Source organism: Ursus americanus, chromosome 7, assembly GCF_024610735.1.
Source record: "Ursus americanus isolate L20-20 chromosome 7, mUrsAme1.1.p, whole genome shotgun sequence".
Lineage (NCBI taxonomy): Eukaryota > Metazoa > Chordata > Mammalia > Carnivora > Ursidae > Ursus > Ursus americanus.
In genome coordinates, this window is record NC_142133.1 from 36,751,948 (window position 1) to 36,774,188 (window position 22,241).

Consider the following 22,241-nt stretch of genomic DNA (forward strand, 5'->3'; position numbering starts at 1 on the left):
TTTCCAAGTCAGCCAGGGTTGGCAGGGCGACCGCCCCTGTTTGGGGTGGGGACACAGTGTCATCCGACCTCCTCTTCCCAGTCTCCCTTTCGTTCAGTCCCCACCGCCTTGGGCTTTCCTGGGGCGGGAAAGGGCCAAGACATCTTGTTGGTGACAGTCACGGGTTCTGGCTGTTTTGGGGGAGTCTTGGCTGGGCTGGTGGCCTCCATGAAAATCTCCCTTTGGTGGTCTGTATGGCAGTCCCTCCCAGCTCCCGACCCAGGCTGGGAGCGTAAATCACCCTGGTTGGCTCCGCTCTCCGGATCCAACTCCAGATCTGCCTGCCCCCGCCCTCGGGCCCACTCAGGCCTCCTTCCCAGGCAGGCCCCAGCCCAGGACTCTGCCCCAGGCCCCCCTTTACCCACCCGGCATGCCCCTCCACCACGAATCGAGTGGGCTGGGGATGGAGGCCGCCCCTCTCCTGGCCCGGGGCAGCCCCATCCGCGGCACCCTCGGGGCAGTAAATATTATATTACTACAGGGTGTGCAGTACGTGACCTGAGACAGGCCCCGGGGCTTAAGTTTCCCGAGATGGAGTTTGCGTACTGCTCCCCCCACCCTAAAAATTCAATTAAAAAAAATAACAGGAAAAATGTAGTGCGCCGAGGGCCTGCCAGAGTGGTGTATCTGGCGGCGGCGGTGCCGCTGCGCTCCGCGGTAATTGGTTCTGCATAGCTCGGGGAAATTGGCAGAAAAATAAATCAGCCGGGAGCCGGAGTCGAGACACTGCGGGGAGGGGAGTGTGAGGTGGGGGGGCTGCAAGTGGTGGGGGCAGAACTGGTGGAGCGGGTTTGACTGATGTCCTGTTTGGGAGTCAAGGGCTCAGTGGGGGTGGGGCGGGGGTGAAGCGGCTCCCCCCCTCAAGCAGGCATCATCTAGAGGGCCCCTGCATGGTGAGGGAGAGCGCAGACGCCCCCAGCCCCCTTCCCGCATGACCCTGCGTGTGTATTGACTGACCCCAGAGGCTTGGTATGGTGAGGAAGAGCCATATGAAGGAGGACTTCTGGGGAGCCCATGGGATGGGGAGGTCAGAGTTCTGTGCCTCGAACAGGATGGAGTTTAAACCCAACCCCCACGTGGGGCTGTATTTCTGGGGCTATATGTACCCCCTACCTCCTCTCCAAAGGCTTCCCAAACAGAGGGTTCTGGAGGGGGTGTCCTGGGGCTGCCCCAGGTCGACACATCTGTATTGCTGGCTGCTGGCCTCCCCACAGCGTCTGCAGTGGCTTGTCAGGGGTCCATAAATTTCCTTCCTGAAGAAAGTGTGCGTGCAACAGAATGGATTCATTTCAGCCAAGGGCAACTTAGCACTCTGGCCTGTGCTCTGGGAGAATGCAAGGGGGCACAGAGGGACCTGTTGGGCCCTCTGAGGGCTTGCGGTCATTTGGGCAGAGGGGACACACATGCAAAAACTCCTAAATTTCAAACAGGCAGCTCCAGGGTAGAGGGCTGAGGGTCTTTGGAGCAGGAGGCCTGTGGAGCAGGGCAGGCTTCCTGGAGGAGGTGAGGATGGAGCAGGTCACATGGAGATGACTGTGCATGCGAGTCAGGCTGGAGAAGGCACCTAGGGCACCCAGAGCACCTGGCAGGCAGGCTGAGGGTGTGGGTTTGGGGGCTCTGTTCACATGTGCGTGGACAGCATGTGCGCTTGGACCTGGGTGAGTGCCGGGCTCATCCCATCTGTCTGTCGCTCACAGCCAGCCCCTGGGTGATGTCCACGAGACACCCTCTGCCACCCACCTGGACCAGTACCTGCACAGGCTGCGTAGCCGTCACCTAAGCCAGATCGCAGAGGCGGCGCTGGCCCTGAAGCTCGGGCACGGCGGGCTCCCGGCCGCCCTGGAGCAGGCTGAAGACTGGCTCCTGCGGCTCCGTGCCCTGGCCGAGGAGGTAGGAAACCCTGCGGGGTGTCTTCCTTCCTGCCTGAGGACATCAGAACTGGGCGGCACATGGGGGACTGTCTGGACCATGATCCAACTCCGGCCCCGTTGCTGGGTGAGCTTGGACAGCTGACTCAGTTCTTCTGAGCCGCAATGTCCCCTGTTCACAGCAGGAAGAGACAGGATGCAACTGGAGACTGGGTGTTATGCAGCCTAGCTGAGAGCCTGGTGTGCAGTAGGTGCTCAATCAGTGCCCTCCATGTGCTCAATACATGTGTTCAGTCCATGTCACCAAAGTATGTCGGAGACGGAGCTGGGCCCAGAATCCTGGGGCGCCTGGCTCCAGTTCAGTGCTGGGGTCTGCTTCCCCAGGGACCTGACCCCTGGCCTCAAACCTGCCTCGCTGGGGGCCCTGTATTTCTTGCTCTCCTGCCTGCTTCCCAGCCCCAGGCCTGAGGAGGCTCTATTTGGAGGACTGTGAACTTTGTCGTATCTAATCAGAGAGAAGTGGCTGTAGTTTGTCCCCACCTGTATACCACCCCCCTCCTTGCCCCTGGTCAGGTACCCCGCACCCCCAGCCCAGTTCCCAGGGCAAGCAAGCATGCCACAAAGTTGTCCAGAACGAGGATAAGGTTCTGCTCATGTGTCACGGGCAGACCAGTGGCTGCCCACTCCGGCCAGAGGTGTGTGGTCCCCCTACGGAGGCGATGGGCTAGTGAGGAAGGATCTCCCCGGACGGAGTGTGGAAAAGGGCAGGGCCTGAGAGGGGCTTCTGGAGGAGCAAGTCATTGAAGGGGAGAGGGAGTCCAGGAGGTGGGGGACTGGTCAGAAGGGGAAGGCAGCCCAAAAAGTTGGTCCCTGAGAGTCAGCCTTGGGCCCATCTTGGAACAGGGCTTCGGGCATGTGGCCAGCTACCCGGGGGAGCACTCTGTCGCCCAGTCGCAGGCTGGCCCCATGCAGTGGCTGCAGACCGTCCGCTTGGGCTGGTCTTCCACCATCTTGGCCCAGATGGCCCCTGGAACTCTCGCACACATTGTTTACGGCCGGGAGGGCTTAAGGTCAGATGGGTGCTCCTGACAGCAAGGGACCCCAGAGAGTGCCTTTCTCAAATTTGAAGGTGCGTCAGAATCCCCTGAAGGGTTTGTTAAAACAGGTTATAAGCCCTGCCTGACTCTGCAGGTCCCAGGTAGAGCCTGAGAATTTGCATTTCTAGCACCTTCTCGGGAGCTGCTATTGCTGCTGCTCTGGGGAACCACACTGGGATCGTGGTTGGGAACCACTGTTTGGAGGCAGAAAAACCTGGTTGGCTCCTACCCTCTTTGAGCTTAATTTCCTCACCTGGCCAATGGGGCTGCCTGTCCCCGCTGCAGGGAGTAAGTGAAACCGCGAAATGCCCCGTGAGGCTCCAGGAGTGTCAGCTCTCAGCCGTGGCCCTGGGGAGAGACCCAGCGCCACCTCACTGAGCACACTTTGCTCACCAACCTTGGAAGCAGGTGGGCTGTTCCCAACGGTTTTTGCTCTGAGTTACTGGCTCTGAGGGGCTCAGGCCTTGCAGTTTTGTTCTGGGCTGGTCACCATTTTCAGAGCCCAATGTCACAAGGCCCAGTAAAGGGCCAGACCCCACAAGTCCCTGCTATTAGAGGGAGAAGGGGGGAGTGTCCTTCGGGAAGGGGCGCATCTGGGGATTCGCTGCTACTCTCAGGGCTGAGGAAGAAGGGTAGCATCGTAAGTGTGATGTCATCTCTCGGGTCAAATCAAATCCTCCAATCTCTGCGCCCCCGGGAGCATCTGTCTGCCCAGTGGAAGGGATCTAAGAAGATAAGTGCTGGGCTCCCGGCAGGAGTGTGTTTTCCCAGGAAATGTGAACTCAGCCCAGTGCGTTTTTGGCAGGCTCCTCATGTGAGCGGAGGCAGCCTCATGCCCCGTGCTTGGGGGTTCCTAGCCGCCGAAGGCAGAGCGGCCGAGCCAGCCGTGGGGGGTCAAGGAGGCTCTCGGGGGTGGGGGGTGGGGGAGCTGGAAGCTGGGAGGAGAGGTGGCTCATGGTGGGCTGTGGGGCGTGGGCCTTCCCACCCTGACTGCCACCCTCTCTCCAGCCCCAGAACAGCCTGCCCGACGTCATCATCTGGATGCTGCAGGGCGACAAGCGAGTGGCGTATCAGCGGGTGCCCGCGCATGAGGTCCTCTTCTCCCGGCGCGGAGCCAGCTACTGCGGCAAGAACTGTGGGAAGCTGCAGACGATATTTCTCAAAGTGGGTTCTTTTTTCTCAGGTCATGATCATATTTTCTCCCAGGTCGTTCCCTTCCCCTTCCATGTCTCCTTCTGGTCTCCACCCGACTGAGAGTCTGTAGGCTCTCGGAAGGGGTGGAGGGCTTCGTGTAAAGCCATTTCCCTTCTCTCTCCCCTGCCAAGTCCCTAGACCCCACACACCTGGGCTAGAAAGTTGGCAGGTGAGAGCTGGAATCACAGGGTGCTGGAAATGAATGAGACAGGGTCTGTGCCCCCTGCTCCCCACCCCCCAGGCTGTCTGGGAGGGGCTGACTCCCGAGGCTGTTCTCAATCTCATCACCAGGTCTCTGGTAGGGGGGTGCAGCCCTCAGGCCCCACCCCAGCCTCTAAGAGCCCTGGTACGGACCTCTTGCCCTGCCTGAGTGCTTTGGCTCCAGCTGGGGTCAGGCTCAGGTTCAAGTTCTTGCCTGTGGGAGGGCTGGTGTCTGGGCACTGGTGTGCCTATGGCTCTGTCCCATCTGGGAGCTGGGGGCAAGTAATCCAGGGCCCCTCATGTTGTCCTGCCCGCATCTCTTCTCCCTTTTCTTTTCCTCCAACCCCCACCCTTGCTCCCCGTCCGTCTTCTTTCAGGGTACTGGCCAGCCTCAGGCTGGGCGACAGGGACGCGAGCAGGTGCCCCATCCTCCTCTCTGGGTCAGTGTGGCACACAGAGCCAAGGCTGTTTTGGTGGGGGTACTGTGGCCTGGAGGCCAGGACGCTATTCAGGGAAATCCCTTCCTGGGCTGTTGACTGCCTGGCCCGAGGGGAGGGTCCCTGTCTGGAGGGCTGTCACGGAGGCTGTCCTGCTGGAGGAGGAGTGGCCTGGGAGGTGGGCCTGCCCCTCGCCACTCACCACTCACTCCAGATGGCTCTGTTGGCATTAATTATAAGCTGCCTGGCCTTCAGCCCAGCTGGCCCATCTTCCCCAGCCCCTTGCTCTCAGCCTTCCCTTCCCGGCCCCTCCTTCCATCCACACCAGGGAGCAGCACCCCCCTCTCCTCTTCCAGGAAGTCGTTGTTGGCTAGCCTCAGCCTTGAACCTCTGAGTGCCTGCCGGTCAACCCATTCATAGATCAGCCAGTCTTTCTCATTGTGCCCTGGGCTGGGTAGAGAGGGCAGGTTTCAACAGTACATTGCGTGTGGACGGGTGGCAGGGTGGGCAGGAAGCCTGTGTGGCCTTGGGTAGGTTGCCTGACCTCTCTGAACTGCTAGCTGTCTTCTCAGCTGTAAAATGAGCATCAGGCTGCCCACTTCACAGGTTTTGAGGGTTGAACCAGGTGACACAGGTCATGGGTCTTGCTGGAACGAGGTGACCAATGAATATCAGTTCCTTTCCCCTCTTGTCCCCTTTTTCTTCTGGGGTGCTCCCTTGCTCCCTGGCCAGAGGAGGCCCCACCAGCACGACTGGAGGCCAAGGTAGAGGCAGAGGTGAGCAGATACCCGGACTCAGGGTCATTGGAGAGGCCAGCTTTGCTTAGAAAGAGGATGGGGACATGTCAGGCAGTGGGCTGCCCCCTCTCACCTGTCTACACGCCACCTGAGGCCCGTCCCCCGGCTTTCCTCACCTCCTAGCATCCTGCCTTTCTATCCCCTTGGCCAGCTCCTTGCCGAGCAGGGCAGAAGGGAAAGGAAGTCAAGGAGCTGCCCGTGGCCGGGGGGAGGGGGGGGAGGCACAGCAGGGAAGCCTGGCTGGCTGGAGCGCAGGTGGGGATGCGCTGCGGGAGGAAGAACCGTAGGCTCTGACCTCTCGGCCCTGCATCCTTGGGGAGACACAAACTGAAAAATGTTCCCCGATTCCAAGCAGAAAAAAAAAAAAAAGATATAGAATTGTTTCTCGAAGTCTTCCCCACTGAGTTTCTGAGCCCCGCCAGTAGCTCCTGAGCAAGCTGTACAAAAATGTTGGCAGCAAGCAGAGACCAAGAAAACATTGGTGTTTCTTAACTTAAACCAAAGTTGGAAAAAATGAGCACCAGTAGAGAGGGAGAGGAGCCCCAAACTAGACATTTCTTTATTTGCTGTTGCTATTTTGGGTCCGGCAGGCTGGCCCCGTCTGGGGGAGGGCAGGGGAGAGACGGGGGGTGGAGGGGGAAGGGGGGGGTCAGGCATTCCTGCCATCTCCCTGGGGCTGGCGGTTTGGAGGGAAAAAGGCCACTCACCACCCCAGGGAGGGGACAGCTGAAGTGAACGGTCATGGGAGGTTGCCCAGAGGGTGACATGTGGGGTCAGGGCCTCCTCCAGGCTGCACCGAGGATGAACCAAAAGCAGAGAGGCTGGGTGAAGGGGGGAGACTGTCTATTGCACCCCGTCCTTTCCCCGTACCTGGCCCGGGCTCTCCCTCCAGGGACCCGGGCCTCCCAAACCTGTTGGCGACCTCGTACTCTGGCCCCCCCCTTCCCTCTTCTGAAGCCATCAGAGCTCCTTTCTCCTCTCATCAGCCCCCGTTGCAGAGGAGGTAACCCTCCAGGCTCACGGTCACGACACCTAGGGACTTAATGTGCCGCTTCCTCGAAGGGACAGTGTGTTGTTCTGAGAGCGAGGAGCTCCTGCTTCTCAGGCCGCTTCTATTGATTTCAATCAAACGGTGGAGTAGATGTGGACAATAAATGTTTTATGTTGGGTTGTTGTGGTTACTGCATTCTGGCAGAGCCTCTGAAGGTTTCAAGGTAATAAGCAATCGAGGACCAGTGACTAGTGGTTAACATGCTGATAAGCGCTTGAAAGGAGAGCGGTATCAGATGGTACGCCAACATCGAGCCAAAACAAAAATAACGAAAACACTCCCCCCCAAACCAAGCTGAAAATTAAGGAGGAGGTCTTAACCTCTTCCCCTTCCAGACCTGGATCATTGTATCTCCTTCAGAGATACGTTCTCAAACTGCGCTGTCCAATATGGTCGCCGTAAGGGGCTATTTAAATTTAAATTAAAATGAAATAAAACTAAAAATCGAGTTCCTCAGTCACACTAGCTGCATTTCAAGTGCTCAGTGGCCACATGGGGTTAGTGCTACCAGATTGGACCACACAGATAAAAACCATCTTGTAGCAGAAAGTTCCACTGGGCAGGGTCATTCTAGAAGAGAACAAAAATGGGGATGTGGTGGGAGAGGGGAGAATGGGAGATCCTGGTCTAGGCCTGGCTCAGCTTATGGGAGAGCACCTAGGTGGGGGTGATGCAGTCTTCTTTGGAGAGAAGGAATCTTGGCAGGTGTGGAGAAGCCTTCTTAATTATACATTTTCTTTCTGTGAAATTCTGGTAAGTTCTCCAACAGGACACATATTTAGGGGTATCAGGCTGCTATGCCCAGGGGTCCCTGGAGGACCCCCCCCCACCCCGCCTCAGTGGGGACATCCTGATCTTACAGGGGATTGTGGTTTCTGTCTTTCTCTGGTATCCAGTATCCCATGCAGGGGGTGCCCGGAGCCCGGATGCCCGTGCAGATACGGGTGAAGCTCTGGTTTGGGCTTTCTGTGGATGAGAAGGAGTTCAACCAGTTTGCTGAGGGAAAGCTGTCTGTCTTCGCTGAAACCGTGAGTGCCTGCCAGCCTGCCCTTGCCTGTCCCCTGCCCCCCCAAGCTGCGCTGGGCCCCACTCACTTCTCTTTATCGCTTGCTCTCCAGTATGAGAACCAGACCAAACTGGCCCTCGTTGGGAACTGGGGCACAACAGGCCTCACCTACCCCAAGTTTTCTGATGTCACGGGCAAGATCAAGCTCCCCAAGGATAGCTTCCGCCCCTCGGCCGGCTGGACCTGGGCTGGAGACTGGTTCGTGTGTCCAGAGAAGACGTGAGTCCTGGGCAGGGCGGCTGGGGGCCCCCTTCTGTCCCAGTCCTTTCCCTGAAAGGCCGAAGTCCCAATAATGGCCCTACTTGCTCCTCCTGCCCCTATGCTGGCCACAGGGGCTCCCACCCGAACTCTTCCAGGGCTGAGGGCTTGCTAGGGAGCATCGTTTCTGGAAGGGCTCAAACACTGGGAAGGTCCTTTTCTATTAAACTAAAGTTGGCCTCCATTGGACTTTGCATCCCTTGGTTGCAACCTTCTTCTCCCAGAGGCCACAGCCTGGTTCCTCCTCCCCGTGTTAACCCTTCCTGGGCCTGAGGCCCCTCCTTTCTGTGCCTCTCAGAACAAGGCCGTCCGGCTGCAACACCGTCCCTGCCTCTTTCTCCTCTCTCGTTTCCTGTCTGGTTGACGTTCAACAACTGGGTTTCTTTCCTGTTCTTTGTTTCAATCGAAGTATAACACGGAAGTGCACAGCTTCCCTTTTACATTTCAACCACTGTCTCCCTGTCGAGCTTCGACGACCCACCAGCCTTTTGGTGTCTTCGGCTCCCTTTCTCTTTTTGGTGTCTTTCTCTTTCTTTATCTTGGGTGCTGGTATATTCTTCTGTCTGTGAACGTCTCTAGGTCCCCCTGGCTCTCCTTTCTCTCTCCCCCGTTGACCCTCTGCCCCTCCTTTCCCTCTCCTCTCCGCCCTGTTGTCGGTGGGGTGAAGCTGATGCAGGAAGCTTGGCCGAGGCCCCGGGGCTGCTCTGCTGGAGGCGGTGGGTGTGGAGGGGGTCTTCAGCAGAGGTTCTGACCCCCCACCCGCCCTGCCCCAGGCTGCTCCATGACACCGACGCGGGCCACCTGAGTTTCGTGGAGGAGGTGTTTGAGAACCAGACCCGGCTCCCTGGAGGCCAGTGGATCTACATGAGTGACAACTACATGGACGTGGTACGTGGCCGCTCCAGTGACAGGCGGGCTTTGCCTTCCTGGGGTCCTGGACCCTGGGGCTCAGGAGGGGCCCGTGGCTCAGAGAAGATGGGATGTTTCTCCCCTGCTCCCATGTCCCCGACTTCATGCTGTGGTCTCCAGAGGGATAGTGTGAGGTCCAAGGCGGGTAGGACACTGATCCGGAGTTGCATCTGGGGCTTCAAGGATGTATGTTGTCAAGTTGCATCTTTTCTGCTTCGTGATGACATGTGTCTTCTCACGCTTGCCTGTCCTGTGTTGCCCTAGAATGGGGAGAAGGTGCTTCCCAAGGATGACATTGAGTGCCCGCTGGGCTGGAAGTGGGAAGATGAAGAGTGGTCCACGGACCTCAATCGGGCCGTTGATGAGCAAGGTGGGCAGCACATGGAGCCCGGGGAGCCACCCCGGCAAGCGCAAGAGGCGTGCTGGTGGGACAGCTGAGTGCGGGGCCTCGTGCCCTGGGACCCTGGCCTTCCCTGGGCTTCTTCCTCTGGAGGACTTCCTGGATGAGCCCTCACTTACGGCTACACATTAAGTCAGTGGGCCCTCACGAGCCTGTGACTGTGCCCGGGAGGGAGAGAGAGCCTCTGGGGAGGTGGGGAATGGCCAGGCAGTGGCCAACAGGCGCCTTCCCCCAGGCTGGGAGTACAGCATCACCATCCCCCCGGACCGGAAGCCGAAGCACTGGGTCCCCGCTGAGAAGATGTACTACACGCACCGTCGGCGGCGCTGGGTCCGCCTGCGCAGGAGGGACCTCAGCCAGATGGAGGCCCTGAGGAAGGTGAGTCTGGCAGATGTGGGGGGTGAGGCCCTGGTTGGGGGAGGCCAGCTGGACACAGGTGCACGCCTGTGTGCTCAGGACATGTAGAAGGTGCGTGGGCTCCCTCGAGGTACTCACAGATCACACCCAGCACACACGCAGCTGCTCACAGGTCCCGGCGCCCACGCAGATCATAGCAGTACACGTCCAGATGCTCCCAGACAGAAAACCCCCAGATGCCTGTGACCGTGCAAGCAGACCGGACTTGGGATCACACACGGACCTGGAAGGTGCCAAGACACACAGACACTGGGTCTGTGGCCGGGTATCCCGGAGGCAGAGCCTGAGACAGGGGTTTGGCTGAATGCAGCTTATTGAAGCAGGGTGCCCGGGAGCGCTGGGAGCCGGGATGCGGTCTCAGGCCAAGTCAGCTTTGGCCTGAGCTGTGGCTTGGGGCGGGGCGCACCCTGGAGCACCACAGAATCGTCCTCACCTGGAGGCGAGGGCACTGGGGTTTGTACCCTTTTGGTTATGTCATTGGCTGCGGTTGCTGGGAGTGGGCTGAGGCCCATATCCTCCCCATGGAGCCTGCTCCCTTCACTCGCCAAGTCCCGGCTGGAGCTAGGAGTGGGGATGTGTGCGCTATGCTGGTGAGCACGTGTGCGCCCTGTTGCCGGCTGGTGCCTTGGTGGGCTCCGTCAGCATCTACCAGGGGACGTGCATGCAGTATGAGCACACAGGCCCACGGGCGTGCCCAGATCCCCACAAGACAGAGGCGTGAATGGGCGCGTATGAGTGAACACAATGCACACACCTGTTCTTGGAGCCACCCGGATGCCCAGGTCCTGCACAGCCTCAGTGCCTGCCTCCCCTGGTCCCTCTTGTGCCCTGTTCTTTCTTCCTTCCTAAGCATGCATTTGAATTTTGGCCCAAGAACCAGGCCTCCCCCAATCCAGGAGTAGCCTTTGGCATGACCCAAATTTCTTCCTTTCTCTTTGGGCACAGAGAATCTAGAGAGGGATGTCGCTGGGTGCAGGGAGAAGCAAGGTTTTGGGGCAACAGACTGTGGTTCCATGAACCAGACAGACTCCACCCTCCCTGCAGGGGTGCCCAGGGGATGGAGGTGAACCTTGTCAGGCAGGGGGCCTCGCCTGATCCGTCACCACTGACATCCCTCCCAGAGACGGGTACGGCTGCCCTCTGGGACTGGCTCCTGCTGCTTAGTTCATGGCCAGCGCCTGAAGGGCACCTGAAGATAGTGTCAGGTCATCAGCTGGGTAGAAAGGGGCTTCCAGGCCTCTCTCCAGGCCTGGGAAAGGGTCCTCTCGAGGAAATGCAGGGCTGGGAGCCCTCCACAGCTGACCTAGGCCTAGCCTCAGGGAGAAATAGCCTGAGGTGGGGAGACAGAATCTTCACTGACCCACTTCTATTTTTATAAGCTGAGATGTGAAGAAGAAAAAGGAAATGACAAGAAAACCTTGGATTCATGAAATCCATCCATAATCCAAGTAAACAAACAAACCCAAAGCCCAGGGTTTTCATTGCTGCTTAGTCTACCTGCCCTCTCTGGCTCCTCGGATCCCCACAGCCCGGGGAGTCTTTTCCCCTCCTGATTTTCTGACTCCGATTCTGCTGCTCAGAGCCCCCCTCCTCCAGGTGGCCTTCCCAGCTGTTCCCACCTGGAGGGCGCTGGTGTGGAGCGGGTCGGGAATCGTGGAGGGCAGGCGGGAGGGGCGCTGCAGGAGCCCAGCCCAAGGTCTCCCTGTGGGCCGCCGAGCAGTGCCTGAGTCTGTCCTGTTCTCCCCGCGCAGCACAGGCAGGCGGAGGCAGAGGGCGAGGGCTGGGAGTACGCCTCGCTGTTTGGCTGGAAATTCCACCTGGAGTACCGCAAGACGGATGCGTTCCGCCGCCGCCGCTGGCGCCGCCGCATGGAGCCGCTGGAGAAGACGGGGCCTGCAGCCGTGTTTGCCCTTGAGGGGGCGCTGGTATGTGGCTGGGCCCGTGCTGGGTCGGTGAGGTGCCGCTTGCTTTCCCAGGGCTGTTCGGGGCTGAAGCGGGAGCCCCCAGGATAGGACTTCGGATGGAAAACTGGCTGGTCCCCTTGGCTTCGGTTCCTTTGGGGTTGCCTGTGGGGAAAGTGGGTGGCAGTCTGGGTGTCCTCCTAATATAAAACAGCTCCCTTCGTGGCACCGGGAGACCCGCTGCTTCTCTGTGTAGTCAAGATGGGAGCAGGCGGAGAGGGCCTCAGTCAGGCGGAGGTCACAGGTCTGACCTCTGACTGGAGCCAAGGGACCTGGCTCTTCTCGAAGAGGCTGGTTGCCACAGGGTGGGTCTGAGAGGCTTTGGCTTAGCCCCTGGGAGTAGCCAGAGAGGCCTGATGACCCCTGAATGTCCTTGGTTGCACACGAGTCCTGCTTGGTTGGACGGAAGCCGTCTGATGGCATCCCTGAGATTCTGGGGGCAGAGATGTAACTCAGGCTGGTGGTCCTGCCTTACAGTATACTTTCTGGAGCCAGTAAATTGGGGTCAGCTCAAGGTTACCAGGGTCTGGCTGATGTGTTCCCCCAAAGATGAGCAGACCCTTCCTAGACAGTCTGAGGAGGGCCATTCTCTACCCTGTTTTGGTCTGGGGATTCCTGGAGGTGGGAGGAGATGCCCAGCATGAGGCCCTTCTTCTGAAATCCAGCCAGGACTGTGCAGCCCCTGGGGATTTGGGCTGCGACTCAGGGACCAGGTCCCACCAGCTTTGATAGTTGATGGGATCTGAGTGTGTCCATGCACATCAGTTGTGTGTGTGTGTGTGTGTGTGTGTGAATGTACGTGAGGATTTGGTCGGAGGGAGGAGCAGTGGGGCTTTGCCCTGAGCCAAGGAGCACAGAGGACAGGCTGAGGATCGGATGGGATGGATACAGGGAAGGGAGTTGAGACTGGCGGTGCCCCAAGGGGTTTCCATCCCTCTCAGGCCTTGAGGGTGGGCTAGGGCCAAGGGTAGCAGTATGGGAGAGGAAACCCCTTGGGGGCCAGATAATCCTGGTTGTCTGATGATGTCTTGGGGCCAAGTTTTAGGGCGGCTGGAAGGAGACGGCAGAGCTCCAGGCCCCTGGGCGCATGCTCAGGGAGGGCAGGAGGAAACTGCTGCCCCGGCTAGGGCAGCCCCAGCTGGAGGTCCCGTGGGGCAGGGCTGGCATGCGTTGACTCCTTTTGTCCTGTCAGAAAGGGCCTGGCTTGGGCACAGGGCAGGGCCTGGGGGTGGGCTTGTGGCTCCAGCTGAGGGGTGGGGGGATAAAGGCCTTGGCGGAGCTCAGAGTCAGGGTCTGAGAAGCCTGGGTAGATATCCTAAGGAACAGAAACTCAATGAAATGGGCTACAGAGAGAAAAGGAGTTTAAGAGCTCAGATGAACGGGAGAGTGAAGCAGGCATTGGCCTGGCAGGAAATGGGGGTTCGTACAGTATTCCTGGGACTGTCTCTGACTCGCTCCTCTGTCTTGGCCTCGTTCTCACACTGGCTCACTCTGGGTGGTAACAAAGATGGCGCCGACATCAACTTTACAACCAGCAAAACTCTGCTAGGCAAAATAGCACAGCCCACCTGGCATCCTGCGTTTCCTCACAGCTGGAGACCACAGAGAGGAGAGTGCTGTTTTCTCCTTAATGCCGTGACAGTCTTGGGTGTGACTGACTGGCTCTTGTGGCCATGTGCCCCTGCCAGCCTGAGGGTGAGGAATGGAATGTTCTGATTGGCCATTCTGGGTCATGCCCCTTTTCTGTAGTTGACAGCACCATCAGGATGGGGAGAAGAGCAACTGGAAAGGAAAAAAAAAGCCGGCAAACAGTGCTGGGCAAAGAGCTACTGATGATGGCCACGGGACTCCATTCAATGAGCAATAGGGAGCCAGTGTGGGTTGTTGAGCAGAGGAGTGCTCTGGTCAGAGCTGGGCTTCAGGGCCATTAGTCAAGTAGCCATGGAGGCTCGTTGGGGTGGAAGAATGGAGACCATCAGGAGACCATCAGGAGTCTTGGTTAGAGATCTGGGATGAGGTGATCGTCTGGGGTGGGAGCTGGGAGCCGGAGTAGAGGGAAGTGCAGTGGCAGAGTGTGGGGAGGGTCAGATGGGCCCAGAGGCTCTGCTGGGTGCATGGTAGGGCTTCTCCCATCGCTGGGCCACAGGGCAGGCGGGGTGGGCCTGGGGCCGCGATGAGTTCATGGTTGGCCCTGGCAAGTCTGACACACATGGTTAAGTGCTGTGTGACGAAGGCGGGTCTAGCAGTCGCTTGCCAGGCCGCCCAGGGCAGGGAGGCCAGGGCCGTGGGAGAGAGGATGCGAGGCCAGAGGTAGCCAGAGACACATGGACAGCAGTGTGGACGGGTTCTGGGGCTGGCCAGGATCTGGGGGAAGAAGATGAGCAAGGCTGGGGACCCACTGCCAAGCTTTCATGGCTCGGTGACTGGGAGAATGAAGGGGGGCACTTCCCAGAAGCAGAGAAACCAATCCGTTTATTCTTTATGTGGGAGAAAATGTCGGGAGGGAGCACTGAAATCGTATGTCAGGTCAACAGACGCGGGGAGGGGGTGGATTGTGAAGCAGGTGTGCCGCGTCTATGATATGCAGCAGAAACCAACATAGCGAAGCCCTCAGTCCTGGGGGAGCTTGGCCGACAGAGAGAACCAGAGGCAGACAGTGGTGGGAGAGGCTGGATCCCACAAACCTGCAGTTGGAGGACACAGTTTGGAAAGTCTTTAGGTGTGGCCAGCATTTGGACAAGGCCACAGGCCCATTTGACAGTAACTAGCTGGACCACTCTGTACTTCAGTGACTCGAACCTCCATCAGCACCAGCACACACACACACACACACACACACACACACACACACACACTTACACACACCCTCTCCTTCGTGGTGACCTATATGTGCTCCTATCTCCGAATCTGCTGTCCTTCGTCCTGGCAGGTACTGATGCCCCAGCCAAGGCACTGGGGCTAACGTCCAGCCTGCATTATGGGAGCAGATGGTAGGGTTCTCTGGGTGCCAGGACCCCGCTACTGTCTTGGGTGCCGGCCTTGCCCACTGGTCACTGATGTCGCTGATTCTCTTGTCAGGGGCATGGTGGGATAAGCGAGGCTTCTGAGTGGAGCAGGTTTGGTCTGAATTCTGCTGCCTCTGCTTCCTAGCTGTGGACAGGTCACTTACCCCTTTGGCAACTCTGTTACCTCGTCTGTGAAAGTCGCCGCGTCCTAGAGTCATTGTAAGGGGTAACTATGTGACACATGTAAGGGAGTGCTTCTCAGGCCGAGTGAACATGGGAGTGATGAGGGGGTCTTGTTAAAATGCACACCCGGGATTCTGTGTCTGGGTGAATCCCAGAGTCTGCATTTCTAAGAGGACTCAGGTGATGCCATTGCTGCTGGTCCGAGGACCGTCTTTGAGGGGTGAGGATGCGAAGCACATCGGGCATCAGGAAGATGATGGAGGTGGTCCCATCACCCTGCTCCCCCGCTTGGATGCCTTTCTGAGAGAGGCAGGGTGTATCCATGACTAGGTGAAGGTGTGTGGCCAGGGTCCTAGGGAGGGGAGCAAGGAATGATGACATGTTCTCCTTGCCCCCTGGTGAGAGAACAGTGATCTTTACTTCTAGTGACCCCCTGATCTGGTGATGGAGGCCTGGCCTATGGGGAACTGTTGTCTGATTAGGAAGAAAGGCATTCACATGTGAGTACAAATGAACCCAGAAGGATCTGCATCTTTGAGGTGCTGGAGGGCAGAGTAAGAGTCATTCCAGAACGACGGTGTCTAATGAGGGAGGCTTCTTGGAGGAGGACGTTGGGAGGCAGACCTTGAAGGAGTCTAGGGAAGCACCGTGGGTGGTGGCCAGGTGGTCTTCCTGGTCATCTGACATTTCTGGATGTCTGGGCCTGAGGACCAGGCCTGTGGCGCCCCCTTGCCTCCTACCTCCCCGCTCCTGGCCCACAGGTCCACCAGCAAGCTGCGCCTTGCTTGCCAGTTTCCCTCCTGAAGACATCTTGCTGGAAGGCAGGCCCTGTCTGCTCATTAGCACGGGCAGTCTTTCCCTGAAACCTTCTGCTGGGGCCAAGCCTGGCTCCCTCCGTGGAGCGGGAGGCCCTGGCTCCGTCTGCTAATCGTCTGCTGTCTCCATCCCGAGCATTATTTTATTTTTGTATTATTCTTTTTCCAGCTAATATCCTGGCATTCCCAAAGACACCGGTTTCATAATCTTCCTGGCGTTCCCAGGGAGCTGGGAAGCAGAGCACAAAGCTGCTATTATAGCGCGTTCCATCCAGCCTCCCTCTCCGTGCCCCACACCCCTTGCTGCCGCCACCGCCGGCTCCCACCCAGGCACCCCTTCCCGACGCCACCAGCCTCTCTGGGAACTCTGGTGACGGCTGCTGCGATGAGCTCACAGAATCCATCCTGTCGCCCTTGCCCTGGGCCTGCCCTCCATGCGCAAGGATTTTTCCAGAGCCCTGCCTCTGTGCTTGGCCCTGAGTGTTAGGAAGGGTTTTCTGAGATGCCTGAGGCTGGGCAGGAGAGAAGGGGATGGAGACTCGGCAACATGTGCTCCGAGCCTTGGAGATTTTTAGAGCTGGAAGGAACTTGCATGTTTGAAAGGTGCTCTCCACCTGGCTTTGGATCCCCTTGAAACTGGATGCGTACTTGTGGGTGTGCGGGTATGATCCGTGTATGCAAGCGTGTCCGATGTGTAAGCACACGGATGATGTGTGCACACACAATATGTGTGCAGTGTGCCTGTGTGTGATATGTATGTGCACGTGTGTACCAATGTTGTGTGCCCATGTGTATCTGTGATGTGTAAGTTCTGGCCTAAGATCTGTGGATTTCTTCAGGTCTCAAGGGAATTTGGGAGCCCAAAGAAGATAAGAATTACTGAAATCCATTTTACCAGGTGCCAAAGATCAGGCTGAAAGCTTTATGTGCATGGTCTCATTTTATCCTCACAGTGACCCCAGAAGACTGGATTCTATTATTATACCCATTTTACAGTTGGGGAGACTGAGGTTCCAGAACTGCACTGTCTAATACAGTAGCCACTAGCCACATGAGAGTATTTCCATTTATAATTAAAGTAATTAAAATAAGACAATTTAGGGGCGCCTGGGTGGCTCAGTTGTTAAGCGTCTGCCTTCGGCTCAGGTCATGATCCCAGTGTTCTGGGATCGAGCCCCACATCAGGCTCCTCCGCTGGGAGCCTGTTTCTTCCTCTCCCACTCCCCCTGCTTGTGTTCCCTCTCTCGCTGGCTGTCTCTCTCTGTCAAATAAATAAATAAAATCTTAAAAAAAAATAAAAAAATAAAATCAGACAATTTAGTTCCTCGGTCACACCAACCACATGTCAAGTGCTCAATAGCCGCACCAGGCTCGTGGCCACCGTATTGGCCGTGAAGCTATAGAACAGCTTGATCATTGCAGAAAGTTCTGTTGGACAGCGCTGTTCCAGAACAACTCGGAGCCCCTAATCTTACTCCAGAAGAAACTGAGGCCTGAGAAGGGCTTTGCCCAATGGCACAGCATGAGTCAATTCTAGAACCAAGGCCAGACAATGGGCTCTTCTGTCCTCTCCCCCCAAGTTCATATTCCCACTCCCATTAGGGCATAATGTCGTCCTCCTAGAAAAGGCCCTCGAGTGGGGTCCTAGGGAGGGCAGCTGGCTGGAGCCCTCGGCTGTTGGCGTCACTTTTCTTGTGTAGCCATGTGGCTTGGCTTCCCCGGAGCACTAGGGCAGCTAGAGAGGAGCTGGCACCGTGACCCCCACCCCAAGAAGCCTCCGGTTGGTTGTCTGAAGTCTGAGTCCTGACACGAAGTGGGGAGGATCTATGGGGACAAGCTTTCCAAGCCCCAGCCTAAGGGCAGAGATGGCCAGCTGGGAGTCGGAAGTACTGGGAAGGGGGTCAGGGAGAGGCTGGAGCCAGAGAGGAGTTTGGGATTTGAGCTGCCTGAAAAGGAGGTCAGGTGTGGTGAGGAGGGGAGGGGCCGTCTCTGCACCTGGATGAAGCCCTGCTGTATGCAAGTACCTGGGCCTGGTTCGCAGAGTGGGCACTTGGACGCGGGGCAGCACCTGTGAGGTGAGAGGGGCTTGCCTCATTAAAGAACCCAAATCCCCACATAGGCGGGGCGGAGGGGGGGAGGTGATTCCATGTTTCCCTGGCTTCTGTTTCTTGAATATGCTAATTGAGCACCTGTTGTATTTGTGGTATTGTGCTAGTGGGAGCTAAGTGAAGGCTGGCTGGCCTCTCCAGCAGGGGCCTCCCTGCCCCTCTTACTGCCCCGCGTGGAAGGACCATATGGGTAATTCCTTTAAACTGGTGGACCTCAGGATCTGTCTCATTCCAGATTTGAATGCTAAAGTCTGGAGAGTCCAGCTGGGTGTCTGTGTACCTGAGACAAAAGGCCAGCACGCAGGCGTGCACGGTGCTGAGGAGTGTGTCGCAGCTGGACAGATGTGGTGGGGGCCCCGCGTGTGTTATTGTAAACACACTGAGGTCTGCATCCACGGTTGTTAGGGTGACCTTATCACTTATTGTCATAATCACACGGGGAAGCTGGTGTCAGCTGGGGCCACCCCAAAGTGGGCCGTACGGTGGTCCTAATTTCGGAGGTTCTCTGGCATGGGGTAGAGTGTGCTTGAGTCTTTTCTGCAACCTCCCCATTTGGACACACGGAAAGTCTAGAGGGGCGCGTGTGCACACACACACTCGCACACACACAGATGCTTGCGCCAGCCCACACGTGGCACCGTGGATTCTCCAGGTTTCCTGATTCCATTCCCAAGCTCCCCAGGGGCTGGCCGGTAGTTTTGCAAGGATTTTTGCAGCTGCTTCCAAGCCCGGGCTCCAGCTGTAAATTAAATGGGGTTGCACCCTTGCCTGCTATTCTACTTACGGTTGCAATCAGCCCTGATTAGGAAGGGAGGTCTGTGTTCCCGAGTTCCCTCTTTTAAAGTGTTCTCCTCCTTCGGCCTGGCCTGCTAGCCTGTGTGGGGTTTCCCTGGAAGCTGAGGCTAGGCGGCCAGGGCAGTGATGTGGGCCCTGGGCTCCCCAAGGCCCTGACTTGGCGCTCAGCCCTGTCCTGTCCCGGAGCCCTGCTCAGGTGCTGAGTTTCGAAGGGGAAGCTGAAGCTGGAGAGAGCCCGGAGGGGCTGTTGGGGGACCCCTGGCTCTGTCAGTTAATTTGCTGTGCGACCCCAGAGAAGGCATTGACCTCTCTGGGCCCCAGTGTTTTCACTTTCAGGATGGCGGTGATAACAACACAGCAAAAATAATAACCTTCCCTTCCAGAGCCGGGGTCGGCAAGCCAGAGCCTACAAGCCTAGTCTGCCATTGGCCGGCCGTTTTGCGTAGACAGGGCTTGGCTGGCACGTGACCAGGCTCATTTGTGTCTGCATTCTGTGGCTGCTGTCCTGCTACAGTGGCGGCCGAGGAGTTGTGACAGGGGAACAGATTTACTCTCTGGCTCTCCTTGAACGGCGTTTACCAGCCATTCTAGAGCATGCGTCTGTGCCAGGTGTTACCTCTGCCCTGGTTGTGTATCATCTCCTTTAACGTCCCCAGCAATCCTAGGATAGAGGGTTTATTACTACTCCCATTTTACAGATGAGCAAATGGAGGTACAGAGAGGGCAAGTCGTAATGATTCTAGTGGTGTTTCCTCACACGAGCGTTAAGAACAATTCTGTGCGTAACCGGTGGGGTCGTTCAGAGTTGACAGCATACTACCCCCGTGGCTGTTTGTTATTTGGTTGTCCCAGCAAAGCCAATAGTGAGGAAAAGGTCCTGGCCGTTCACCCTAGGGCTTGCTGGTCAGTGTTTAATAACTGGCTCTCCGGGAAAAAAAATAAATCCAAAAACAAACCCAGTCTGGTTTGTCGTACTCGCTGGTTTCCGTGGTGTAATATCTGCGCTGTGGCTGATTTCAAGCTGGTGAGGTGACATCGCTGAGAGTGGAGATGGGGGGAGAGGAGCCGTAGCAGACCGTTACATAGTATTTCCAGCCCACAGATCCATTAGATGTAAATAACCTCAGGGCTGGAACAATGGTTAAAAGTCGTAAAATAATTAGGAAGTGATGAGTTTGAGTATTTATCACCTTTTTAAAAAGATTTATTTATTTATTTATTTTAGAGGGTGGGGGAGGGGCAGAGAGAGAGGGAGAGAAAGAATCCCAAGCAGGCACCACGCCCAGCACAGAGCCCAACGCAGGGCTTGATCCTATGACCCTGAGATCATAACCTGAGCTGAAATCATGAGTCAGACGCATAACTGATTGAGCCACCCAGGCGCCCCTATCACGATAGCTCTGTTGTTGTTTTTTTTTTTTTAAAGATTTTATTTATTTATTTGACAGAGACAGAGACAGCCTGCGAGAGAGGGAACACAAGCAGGGGGAGTGGGAGAGGAAGAAGCAGGCTCACAGCGGAAGAGCCTGATGTGGGGCTCGATCCCGTAACACCGGGATCACGCCCTGAGCCAAAGGCAGACGCTTAACTGCTGTGCCACCCAGGCGCCCCCACCTCTGTTTTTAAAAAATTTTCCGTAGTTGGAGCGCCTGGGTGGCTCAGTCGTTAAGCGTCTGCCTTCGGCCCAGGGCATGGTTCCAGTGTCCTGGGATCGAGCCCCGCATTGGGCTCCCTGCTCTGCGGGGAGCCTGCTTCTTCCTCTCCCACTCCCCCTGCTTGTGTTCCCTCTCTCGCTGGCTGTCTCTCTTTCTCTGTCAAATAAATAAATAAATAAAATCTTAAAAAAAAAATTTCCGTAGTTATAAATTTATATGATTTAATTGTTACAGATGGCTGTGTTTAACAGCTGGCTTGCAATACACCTGAAAACTTACTAATCTGCTCTTCTGAGCCAGGCGGGCCGGCTCCAGCACTCTTGGGGGTCCCCTGGTCCTGTTTCCATAAGAGAGAGGGCCCCCCGTCATAGCATTCTTCCCAACAGCTCTGTCACTTGTGCTCTCTGGGTCCATCAGACACTAGAACTGAGCCCTTCTCAGGAAGCCAGGAGGGCGGCTGGTCCCCGAAACCCACCTGCTTGACTCTGATGGGACAGAGGGCGTCCCGGTTGCCCCGAGATACCGCCGAGGCTCTGCTGTTTCCTTCCTGACCATCACTGTGTGGCTGTGGTGGCTCTGTCTTTGGCCTGCTCGGCCCCGGGGACCCTCTGCTCAGCCTGTTTTGTTGCCGCATCCACCGCTGGTCTTGCCCCTTCTTCCTCTGTCCTGCCTCCAGGTTATAGACCCTGAGCCAGATCTCTGGGCCCTGTATGGATGAGGCGTCTCACCACTGGCAAAGGGAGGAGGCGTGTGTGTGACGGACAACCAGTGAAACAGGAGGAATTTCAGACACGCTAGCGGTCTGGGGCTTGATCTTGGGTCCAGTTTAGGTGGGCCGAGGGCTCCCCCCCTCCTGCTGGTGCGGTGGCCACGCCAAGGTCCTGGGGCAGGAGTCCTCAGCAGTTAGGGTGGGTTTGGCCGCTGGCTCTGGGGACCCCGGGGGGCAGCCCTGCACCATCTGGGAGGGAGAGAGCTCCTCACACTCAGAAGCTCAGACTCTTCCCGGGAGCCCTGGCGGCCAGCCGGATAGTGGCGGGTCGGATGCCGCCCCGTCCCCCGGGCGAGCGGCAGGATCCCTTACACAGCTAGCCCCAAGATGGAGCGTGTGGCCACAGACCACAGTCTGGGAGTCGCATCGGCATGAGCTATGGAGGCAGGAATGTGGCTGTGGGAAACCCAATGCCCGGGGCCTGGTGGGGCTGGGGAAGAGCGAGTGCAGGGAGTGGGGGTGAAGGGTGGGTGGACAGAAAGCGAGGCGTGAGCTGCCACTGCAGCCTGGCTCTCCCGGTGCAGGACTCCGAACGAGAGCAGAAGCAAGGCAGCCTTCCTCTCTTAGCTTGCCCTGCCCCAGCTTTGCCCCTTTGGCTGCGTCTTCCCCTGAGCTCTGGGGGCGCAGTCATCCAGCATACTGCTGCTCCCGTTATGCCAACACGTTTCTCTGTCCCCTCCTCCAGGAAGCTTTCCTGAATGGGACCTTCCGAGGGTCCACCCCATTCTATTCCACCCCAGAGATGGCCCCACTGGGGGCGTGGTGAATCCATACCCCTTGCTCTTTCTGTAGTGACATCTTACTCTGAGCCCCCTGAGGGAGGGGGAAGGAGGGTGCTGTCTGATGGGCATTTTCCTGACCCTCCCCTGAGACCTGAGGCCTGAACGCTGCCCATGTGGCTGAGGGCCGGGAATGCTGGTGATTCATTGTATGTGACGAGTCTTCACTGGATGCCTCCTAAGTGCCTGATGCTGGGCTGGGTGCAGGGGATAGAGGAGCGAATGCGCCCTGCCCATACACACGGAGAGATGGGTGCAGGAGAGAGCTAGGACAGGCTGAGCAGGGGCTGCTGCTGACGGGTTTCCAGGCCTCAGTGGTGACTGGGCTGAGGGAAGAGCTCAAGGTAGCCTCACCTGGGACGGCATTCAAGGTGGCGAGAACAGCCTGTGCAAAGGCCCTGAGGTAGAGAGAAGGTGATGGATTCCAAGTTTAAGGA

At 57.5% G+C, this 22,241-nt stretch overlaps 1 protein-coding gene across 21 annotated transcripts in view; it reads left to right on the forward strand.

Moving 5' to 3' along the window:
* The window catches only part of DYSF (dysferlin), a 204,453-nt gene that overhangs the window by 91,876 nt on the left and 90,336 nt on the right, over nt 1-22,241 (forward strand). For all 21 annotated transcript variants that reach the window (XM_087863515.1, XM_087863520.1, XM_087863522.1 and 18 more), the window contains 8 exons: nt 1,737-1,929; nt 4,013-4,168; nt 7,581-7,712; nt 7,803-7,969; nt 8,782-8,896; nt 9,182-9,287; nt 9,553-9,695; nt 11,486-11,659. In XM_087863515.1, coding sequence (XP_087719641.1) covers nt 1,737-1,929; nt 4,013-4,168; nt 7,581-7,712; nt 7,803-7,969; nt 8,782-8,896; nt 9,182-9,287; nt 9,553-9,695; nt 11,486-11,659 — 1,186 coding nt within the window. The remainder of the gene's footprint in view (nt 1-1,736; nt 1,930-4,012; nt 4,169-7,580; nt 7,713-7,802; nt 7,970-8,781; nt 8,897-9,181; nt 9,288-9,552; nt 9,696-11,485; nt 11,660-22,241) is intronic.